General features: G+C 49.3%; 1 protein-coding gene across 1 annotated transcript; it reads right to left on the bottom strand.

Annotated features, from left to right (window-relative positions):
- Positions 1–9,230: 9,230 nt before the first annotated feature.
- Positions 9,231–9,875, bottom strand: LOC139833702 (uncharacterized). Its single transcript, XM_071824044.1, has one exon. It carries the CDS (start codon positions 9,873–9,875, stop codon positions 9,231–9,233), a length of 645 nt encoding a protein of 214 aa, XP_071680145.1.
- Positions 9,876–10,888: the final 1,013 nt, after the last annotated feature.

Genomic DNA, 10,888 nt, shown 5'->3' with positions numbered 1-10,888 from the left:
CGAGCGGCGTCAGACCAGCTGGGTTTTGTTGGTTGCCACGAGCTTTTCTACGATTCCATCTGTTAATCCGTACTCCTGTTTTCCTCGCAGCCGGCAACCCACATCGTGATCCAAAAACATTTTTCGTTGCCGTGTCTGGTACGAGGTTCCCTCGACGTCCGTTGCTGTTGATAGGGACAGTCGCTGCATCGAGGAGGAGGAGGAGGGGGAGAAGTGAAGAGCGAGACGACAGATGGCTTCCGACCGAGAGCTACCGTGCTGCTCCCCGATAAATTTCGACGACGATCTCACGCCGTGTTTCTGCTTTCTAGTTACTAGCAAGGGAAAACTGCAAGAGCGCAGGTGCGCTCTGCGCACCTCCTCTTATTTTGACTTTTGCTTTTTCAGTTCTCTTAAATTATATACTTTTTTTTTGCAAGTCACTTGAAGATAATAAATAGAATGGGGGGGGGGGGGGGGACAGTTTAGAATTTTTGTGTGCGCTCGGAAGCACGCCACGAGGTGTTTGATCTCCGTCGGTGACCCCCACCGGGGGGAGCCTGGATGGCGACGGGCCGGCCAGGGCGACTTCTGACGGCTGCGCCACCCCCCTCCCTCCCTCCCTCTGCATTGGCAATGGCATACGCCCCCCTCCCCTCTGCATTGGCAATGGCATACGCTGAACGTAGACGGCCCAGAACAACCAACTCGGCTCGTCCGATTCTTGCTTCCAGCGATCGTGATCTACTAAGCGCCCCCACCGATATTTTCCGGGCATTAAGATATGTGGAACGGATCCTACAGTGAAAACTCAGGAGTCATGCCATCAGATTTTCGTCACATGTCCTAGGTCTTGGACAGTGAAACGTCACTAAAGTACTTTTACTGTCGACATTATTACTTTCGAAGTAAGCTATCTATGTCGGAATTTCCGCCCTGGAATTTAGGAAGATTCTCACTACGAACCTTCCATGGAAGACACGCAAAATCTGTGAAGTTACCGTTCACAGAAATTTCGACCGTTAGAAGTCAAGGTCGTGAAGTTTCTGACCGAACCCTGATCAGCGAAATAAAGTTTAGGAGTCCTGTAAGATCCTTTGTCATTCGTTCCTGATGAAGACGAAGACATATGCGCGAAATTAATGAGATGGACGGAAGAATGGCGAATCTCGGAGAACTCCAGGGGCTACTATTGGGAATATGCCAACTAGATATACCACAACAAGGTCTTGGTTCCAGCAAGCTTGGGTGGCCCACAGATAATGGCGAGACATATGGCCCAACCGGGTGGCCCTGCTGCCTGAGAACAGAAGTGGAAGGATCCCCTAGAGTAAAATTGCCGGATCCGGTCCATGGTATATGTCGATCGGATCTGTGACGTACACTACAAGGAATACTTATCATAGTCTAGGCTTATAGGCTTAGCCGTATCAGGTAAGATCTCTATCCTTATAACCCTAGATCCGGAGCTTTATAAGTCGGATCCTGGGAGCCCTTGAGACACAACTCAATTGAATGTAATATCGCACTTGTTGCCTGAATAATTCCAGACAAGTAGCAGTAGGGCCTCGCCACCGTCGCGAGGTTTCCGAAGCTAGGTAACTCGTGTGTCCCCGTCCCGGTGACTCCTCACCCTATGGCCCTCTCCCTCTCCTCCATGAGGCTTCCCTCTCCGGAGTACCGTCGATCCCACAACAACAGTTGGTGCCCACCATGGGGCTAGCGGCGTCGAGAGGCCGGATCCAGGTGAGATCCGCCTTCGCAGGCATCGGCGACACCGTCACCGTCGGGCGCATCCTCTACGCCGGCAACTACCCAATCGTCCCCAACGACGAGTGTTGGATACCGACGAAGGAGAACATCTTCCACTGTTCCATCGTCCCAATCGGTGGAATCCACCTCTTCATCGGTGAGACCAACGATTTCTATAGGTTGCCGGAACAAGCCCTACACGGACCGCCATCGAGCCGGATACGTCAGCAAGAAACCGATCTAAGCAGGATCCGCCAATGGCTAGATCCGCCCTAGATCTAGAAATCTCTATGCCCACCCAAACCACCCCCTGTGCTGGATATATCGATGGAAGACCGATGCAGATCCACTTGGATTTCCTAGGTTGTAGAGAAGCAAAGGTGTCACTTCGTGCACAACATTAGATCTACATCTGGATCTGCTCCCGAAGAGGAAGCGGGAAATGATGAGCGGCAGCAGGTCTTAGCTCCCAAAGTGGATGCCCTTGACCCTAATCTGGATGATTATTCACCCTTGAACTTGGAGGAATAAGCGACAGCCATGAAAGAGTGTGATGATGAGCATGCAGAAGTCGATCAACAACCTGCTTCCCAACAGGTCTTCGCGACCATGACAGAGTTGGCCGGAGATGACACTGCCAATCAGAACAACCCAGCGGAGGAACCCAAAGCACCTAAGGAGGACGTGAATATGGCTCAGGCTGGCCGGAGTAATCCAACTCCCCCACCACCCCCGTTTCAGCCTCAATAGGATGTGTTTCTGCCCGGAACTTCAAGAACCCCTACTGGAGTCTGATGTCTACACACGCTTCTATTCTTGTAGACAGTGTTGGGCCTCCAAGTGCAGAGGTTTGTAGAATAGCAGCAAGTTTCTCTTAAGTGGATCACCCAAGGTTATCAAACTCAGGGAGGTAGAGGTCAAAGATATCCCTCTCAAGCAACCCCGCAATTAAGATACAAGAAGTTTCTTGTGTCCCCAACACACTCAATACACGTTGGTAAAAAAACACACTCAATACACTTGTCAGGTGTATAGGTGCACTAGTTCGACCAAGAGATAGTGAAATACAAGTAATATGGATGATTAGAGTGGTAATTGCAATCTGAAATAAAAATGGCAGCAAGTAAACATGTAGCAGAACTGGTTGTAAACGGTGTTTCAATGCTTGGAAACAAGGCATAGGAATCATACTTTCACTAGTGGACACTCTCAACAATGATACCATAATTGAATACATAGATATTATCACTTCACTATGATACTCTGAATCACTCTCCGATTTGATAACAAACACAAATTCACTGCGTAGGGCTGCATAAGCATTCCTTAAAGTTCGCATTCAATGGACGCCCCACACTATCACCTTGAGCATACAAAGATAGTACTAACTAGTCACCACAATTCATAAGTATTTCTGTAAATTAAGCTTAAGAAACAAACACGGTGTGCACACTATCACCTTCACACCGTTGGACAAGGTGTCCCCGGAGATCACATAATAAAACCACTTGAGTAGAACAATAGTTGAAGCATAACATCTACTTATTCAACTAGATTACAAAGCTCATGATCACATAAATATCATACATGGAGAGATAGATAGACCACATAGCTACCGGTAAAGCCCTCGGCCTCGGGAGAGAACTACTCACTCCTCATCATGAGAGTCAGCAATGGCGATGAAGATGACGATGTAGTCGATGGAGATGGCTCCGGGGACAATTCCCCGTCTCGGCAGGGTGCCGGAACAGAGAGACTTCTGTACCCCGAATCTTGTCTACAACGGCGGCGGAGCTACAGAACTTTTCGTGGACGGAGGCTTATTGATTTAGGGTTCACGCGTCGGGAGATTTCTTATAGGCGGAGGGGAGAGGTCGGTGGAGGCCAGGGGGCCCCAGACCACCCCTAGGCGTGGCCAGGGCCTAGGCCGCGCCTAGGTCTGGTCTGGCTGCCCTGTGGCGCCTCTTCGTCCTTCCTGTGGACTTCGTAAGATCTTCAGCTTTTGTTTCGTCCAATTCCGAGAATATTTCCTGTACAACTTTTCTGAAATACAAAACAACAGAAAACAGGAAACTAGCACTCTGGCATCTTGTCAATAGGTTAGTTCCGTAAAATGCATGAAAGTGCCACGAAGTATAAACAAAACATAAATCAATTGGTGTAAAACAAGCATGGAGCATCAATAATTATAGATACGTTTGCAACATATCAGAGTCAGAGGTGATCCTGCCAGGTAGGGGGCTGCTGGTCACACCCATCACGCTGGAGCACGTGAAAGAGGTCACTTGGTTTGATGGCATGCGCGAAGAGATCCTCAAGGAAACAAAATATATCGAAAAAGCATCCCAAGAAAGCATGAGAATCCAAGCAAGCGCTAAAGAATACCAGGAAAAGGCTCAGAAGCTCCATGAGAAGCTCCAGACATGGTATAAGCATTTGCGGGAGGAAAAGAAGCATTCAAAGCATAGTGTTAGGGTCGCTCCTTAGATCCTCGATTTCTAGGAAGCAACAGTCGTATCCATGCCTAAGTACCCCACCGTCCATCCCCTAGTCATGGATAGAAATGGATGTGAGGTAATGGCCACGCCAAAGGATAACCTAGCGGTGGAAAAGTGGATCCTAGATGAACATCAAGATCCCACAACCATAGAGAAGGTTCACTACCTTCTTGCCACAACTTTGGACCAGTAATATAAGGCGGATACCTCCAAGAGGTTAGCTTCCGATCCCAAAGCTCGCAAGGAAGTTCGTCCAACTAGGTCAAATCCAAGGGACAACCACTCACGAACAGGCTCATCGGAGCGCCGAAGAGAAGCAGCCAGAAATTGGAAGGATCCCATCCCAATCTCCTTCGGCACTGCCAAGGACAATGGAAAGACCACAATGTACAAAGGCGCTGACAAGTACCACTATGACTCACCACCACCTCGCCGCACTAATATGCCACCTCCCAGGCAAAGTGGCTACGCCGAAAACGCTAGGCCTCATGGCCCAGGCGGAATCAACATCAGCGACCACGCTAAACCAAGGGGCAGCATGAACAATGACTGGGATGAGTATGCCGGAAAGAAAAGCCATCACGATGATGGCGGAAACAAGAACTACGATGATAGCCACCGAAAGGAGAGCCGCCGTAGGGGAAGCAAGAAGGAAGGTCACGGTGATTCGCATGGCAGAGATAGAAAGAGAAAGCACCGCCTAGCGAGAAAGAGGAGGTGGTGGAGGTAAAGGTCCTTCTCAATCTCGTCGATCTCCATCCCCCGATGTCGTAAACGAGGACTACAATGCTCATGATAGCCTGAACACCTATCGAGAGGCATATGTTGGCACGCGATGCTTTGGAACTTGGATTCGAGAAGCAAACACACCCAGAGGTTTCAGCTTCCGGCTACCTGGAAGCTTGAAAGTATACGCCAGCAGGGAGAAACCTAACACTTGGTTGGAGGACTTGTACGGCGCAATCACCTTCACGGGAGCAACCCCAAACCTCTCCGAACGGATGCTTCAGCTGTACCTCATAGGACCGGCCCGCCAATGGCTAGCTGAATTGCTAGAAAGGTCAATCCATAACTGGTTTGACTTGAGACAAGACTTCAACCACTACTTCAAAGCAACATACAAGCGACCCTTCACTGCTTGTGACTTGCAACAATGCAAGTAGAGAAAGGATGAAATCTCCTCGGATTTTCTTTCCCGTTGGTTTGAGATGAAAAATTCCCACGAAGGCATAGGCGACGAAACCGCCATGCTAGCCTTCATCGGTTGATTAAGCAGAGGGGACTCCTACGACACACGCTGACTCGCGAGCACAACTCCAGAACCCTCACTTTAAACAAAATGATAGCAACTGCCAACGCTTACACAACATCAGATGATGATGCTCGTGGTTCGCTTGAAGTTGTCGCAATCCCAAATCAGCAAAATAAGGGTAACAACAGCAAAAGGCGGAAGAATCCGCCGAATGATCAGCAGCAAGGATAGTCCGACATGGTCGCCATGACATTTCAACATAGAGGCCAAGGCAGAGGCCGAGGCTGCGAACGTGGTGATGGAGGCGGAAGGGGCCAGGAGCGTAGTAACGAGGTCACGCATGCCGGAACCCGCCCTCCCGAAATATTTGAGGAGTGCAGAGACAATGGAAAATCCACACACACACACACACACACACACACACACACACACACACACACACAAACCGCAGCTGCAAGTTCGTCAACGATCTCAAGACAGATCTAAAAGCTGCATACAAGCGTGCCCAGGAAACCAAGCCGTGCGGCAAGAGAGGCAATGCAAAAGGAGAGGCCAAGAAAACTAGTGATATGGATGAGGACGAGTCTTTGTTGGAACCAACAAATCCAAGAATCCCTACGAAAAAAAGAGCGCTGCAGCTTTCCAAACTTTCCTAGAAAGGCCATCCGCCAAGGCAAATAAATCATACAACATTCAAGCACCAGACACCAAGTCGTTCCCGGGTTCGAACAAGCCTCATCAGATAGCATCCAATCACCAAACTGAAGCTCGGACTCTTCATGCTCCCACGTCCCACAATCAAGATGCATACGTCACATTAAAAATTGACTGTGTTCTAGGATCTTCTCGTATTGCACCTGCATATTCATACACTCACTCCCCTCCATCGTAGCTCGTAAGTGAAACAAAGCGTGTCAATTGTTTCATTGAATCCTGGTTCACTCTAACTCGGTGAAAAACACGGTTCCTCGTATGAACCACAAGTTTGATCCGTCAGAAATTGTGCCAATTCATGCTCAATTCGCATTTAGCGTTTTTTCTGAAAAGATAAATAAAACTTGGTGGTTTTATGTCCCTCGAACGTAAAGTGGTACTAAACGGTATATTTCACTCGAAGAGCGTTGTTTGTTTTTATGAATCGAACCAACATTATGAGGCTTTGATGCGGTGCTCTAATATGTATAAAACTGGCACAAAGGACTCAATGGTTCGCTTTGTTGCAAACAAGCCACATGTGGAGTGCTGAGCATGCTTGTCCTTTCTTTCTGATCAGACTACTAGTCTACTAGCACTAGCCTAACTTAACATTGGGCAAAGTGCAAGTTTTTTGGTGGAGAGTTCTTAAAGGCATTTTGCAGCATGTCGAGAAGATAGCACTTGTGGGATCTGTAAAAATGCGAGCGAGAATTTGCTTCATGCCTTGACTGAATGTGCACATGCCAAGCTGAATGTGCACATGCCAAGCTGTTTTGGACAGCTGCGAAGGATGTTCTCAAGGTGAAGCTTCCTAGACTCCATCCGGAGACATGGGCTTCTGATATCCTTATCGAGCCCTGGTTCACAGGAAGGGAGCGGGCCATTATTGTGACAGTGATGTACTCAATCTGGTCATCTCGTAATAATTGGACGCATGGGGGGAAAGGTTATGATCCAGAGACGGCGATCGAGCAGGTCCGTCAGACTATTCTAGACCTCGAACTTCCGAGGAAAGTGAAGGTAGTGCCACCGCCACGGCCGGCATGTACATGGCACATACCACCTGAGGGGTATGTGAAGCTGAACCTGGACGGCGCAATTTGCAAACAGGAGAGCACGACTGGTAGTGGCGGAGTAGCTCGTGACGAAACCGGCTTCCGAGGTGCTTGGACTAAAGTATACCAGCGGATTAGCGACCCTCTTTGCGTGGAGGCTTTGGCCTTCCGAGATGCAGTCTTATTCGCACAAGAAAGGAATTTCCGCTCGGTCATCTTTGTGACGGATTGCTCGGAACTGGTGCGCTATTGGGAAGCAAGGCGAACTGATCGATCGGCGATAGCAACCTTGCTTCAGGATGTTAGTGAACTGGTAGCCTCTTTTCAGTTTTTCTCTTTAGTTTCTACACGTCGCTCGGCTAACACCGTGGCACATTTATGCGCGCGCGCTGCGTGTCTCGGAGGTGTGTCACAGGTATGGATGAGGGCGATTCCAGATTTTTTAGTAGACAGCATTTGTGCTGATTGTACCAGCTCTCTTATAAGTTAATAAAGAGAGGCATTCCCCCCCCCCCCCACAAAAAAAAACTTAACATTGGGCAATAAAAGTATTTGTAGTGGTAGTGGTGTTCCCCAAACGGCCTATGGAAACAACACCGAGTTGGTTGTTTGGGAGGCGCCGACACAAATAGTTGTGTTCGTGGAGCGGTTCGGCCCAGTTGTGTCCGCAAAGGACTCTCCGGGAAAGAAATCACACATTCTTTTTACCAATTTAAAATCAAAACTCACACACTATTTCCTGCCACCAAAACGCTGCCAAGTCCGGCCATACATATTACAACACCACATGAATCAAATGCAAATGGGGTCCTCCGTGGTTGCCGGTGGATCTTGTTTCATCTATGTAGGTTGCGACTGTTCTAGGGCAGAGGGCTCTCCCGACGTCTTTGTTGCCGCCGGTGTTGGAGCCGCATGTGTTGGATCCACACTTGTTCTCCGGCGTAGGCGCATAGCAGGAAGGCGACCCGTTCCTCCATGTAGCGCGCCTTCGCCTCCGTGTCCATGTGGTGGTCATGAAGACGAAGTCCTCCTTCCTCTTCTTCACGGCGACCCGTTCCTTCTCAAGATTGATCTTGACGCTCTGATTCTCCAACATCTCCTTCCAACGGGCGTCACTCTTGATAACATAGGCGGCCTTGCCCAACATGACCTCGCGCGTGGCTTGGCCAAGGGCCTCCCGCCGCCTTTGGCTTCGTTGACCCCTTCTGCTTCATCGACTTTGGCATCTTCCATGATGACAAACTGCATGTGTCTGCGAGGTGGGCATGAACCGGAGAGCGACGCCGAAAGAAATGGAAGATGGAAGAAAGGAAATATGAGGAGGGAAGAAGGGGAAGAAAGCGATGTAGCATCTTCTCAAAAGCAGCACTAGGAAAAACATATAGCGCACGTGGCTGGTTTTGTTTCTGCACTTGTGCCTGCGCAAGCGCGATACAAACATCTTTTTTTTTTGAAACGTGAAAATATATTTCACTAAACCTGGTGCGTAGCAAGATCGCTAGCGACCAAAACAGACACAAACGCTGGAGCATCCTCCAGCCAGATCAAGTTCTGCACGCCTAGGGTTTTACCATGCTGAGCTATTGCATGGGCAGCCTTATTACAGGTTCTACGGCAGAACTTAAAATCAAAAGCATCGAAGGCTAAGATACAAAGACTCCTAGCTTCTCGAAATAAAACACCGATGTCAGATAGGTCGGCATCTCCAGATTTCAGTGCATTCACCAAGTTGAGGGAGTCGGATTCAAAGATCACCCGGTAGAAGCCAATGTTGCTCATTCGCTCGATTGCTGCCACAAAGGTCGAGGCCTCCGCATGGAGAGCATTGGCCAGGTGGTCCATGACACCCGTTCCAGCAGCTAGGAAGCTGCCATCGCCCGCCCGAGCAATGAAGCCCCACGCGCCCATGTGCGTCTCCTTGCAGAAAGCAGCATGAACATTCACCTTGATGAACCCTGTGTCTGGTGGTTCCCATCTATCCTGCACAACTCGCTTGGCTTACACCGGCGCTTCCTGTGGGCAGAACTCCGTGTGATGCTTGCGTATTCTGAAGCAGACATCATCAGTCGAGGCCATCCTTTCTCCCGCATTTGCCTTATTCCTCGCTGTCCACCAATCCCAGAGTAGGATGATAGCAAGTAACCTCTTCTCCTTCGGCAGCGAGAGTATCTTGTCAGCTACCTGTTTCGCGTTGGTGCATTCACACAACGATAGCCGGAGGTCCTCGCAGTCCAGAGCCCGCCAGACCTGCTTGACCGCTTTGCATCGCAAAAAGATATGCCCTCCGTCTTCATCAAGCCGCCAGCATACAGGGCACCTAGTATCAAGATCAACCTTTTTGCGCTTGATGTTAAGCTTGGTGGGCAGACTGTTATGTGTAAACCTCCAGAAAAAGATGAGGACCCTTCCTGGTAGTTCCTGATTCCAAATACTCCTCCACGTTTGGTGCTGCACAAGAGGGCCCGCCGAAGAGCTAGCATCACGGCTGAGAGCTTCATCACGCAACTTCACCCCTAGCTGATATGCGGATTTCACTGTAAAGATACCCTTAGCGTCATAGTGCCACGCAATCGTGTCTTCCATACCTGGGCGAATCGGGATCAGCAATATCTCTTTCACATCGTCCAGATTGAAAAGGTCCATGAGCAGTTCCTCATCCCATTGGTCTGTAACGGGGGTTTATGAGATCACTAACCCGCGTAATTATGGACTGACCGCGGTGGGAGCTAGGACGTCTAGTTGTTCCTCTCGGCAGCCAGGGATCTTCCCATGTTGCAATCGATTCTCCATTCCCCACACGCCAGATGATGCCCTCCTTCATCAGCTCACATCCTCTAAGGATACTCCTCCAGGTGTATGACATGACTTGCTTTGGCCTAGCCTACAGGATGGAGCATTGAGGAAAATATTTCGCTTTTAGGATGGTTGCACACAATGACTCCGGGAATTTCAGTAGCCGCCAACTCTGCCGTGCCAGCATGACGAGGTTGAAAATATGCAGGTCTCTAAAGCCCAGGCCCTCTTGTTGCGAGACAATTTTTCCCAGCTCAGCCAATGGCACTTGTTCTTCCCCTCTTGCTGATCCCACCAATAGCGACAAATCATAGCACGATCTCCTCACATAGAGCTTTCGTCAAATCAAAGCATGACATTGCATAAGTTGGGATGGCCTGTGCAATCGCCTTTATTAAGATTTCTTTTCCCGCTTTTGAGAGGAGCTTCTCCTTCCATCCTTGTATCCGTCTCCAGATCTTCTCCTTAATATATTCGAACTCCTTCTTCTTTGATGCCCCCAGGTGTACAGGTAGACCGAGGTATCGTTGGTTCATTGACTCTCTTGGTATCCCCAAGGCACCCAAGACTGCCCTCTTGGTTCTATGTCTAGTCCCTTTACTGAAAAATGCCGAGCTCTTCTCCTTATTTATCATCTGACCCGATTGTGCTTCATACAATGCCAGGATCTCTTGCAGCTTCTGGGCACTTTGAACCGTAGTTTTCATGACAATGAGAGAGTCGTCCGCGAAGAAGATATGGTTGACCCTCAGCGCCGTGCGGCAGAGTTGAATTCCTTCCAGTGTACCATTCACCTCCGCATGTTGGAGCATGGCGGAGAAAGCCTCGACACAAACGATAAAGAGGTACGGCGACAGAGGGTC

The sequence above is a fragment of the Lolium perenne genome, chromosome 7 (assembly GCF_019359855.2).
Source record: "Lolium perenne isolate Kyuss_39 chromosome 7, Kyuss_2.0, whole genome shotgun sequence".
Classification (NCBI taxonomy): Eukaryota; Viridiplantae; Streptophyta; class Magnoliopsida; order Poales; family Poaceae; genus Lolium; species Lolium perenne.
Note: the sequence above shows the minus strand (reverse complement) of the source record. Positions and strands in the feature narration are given on the sequence as shown.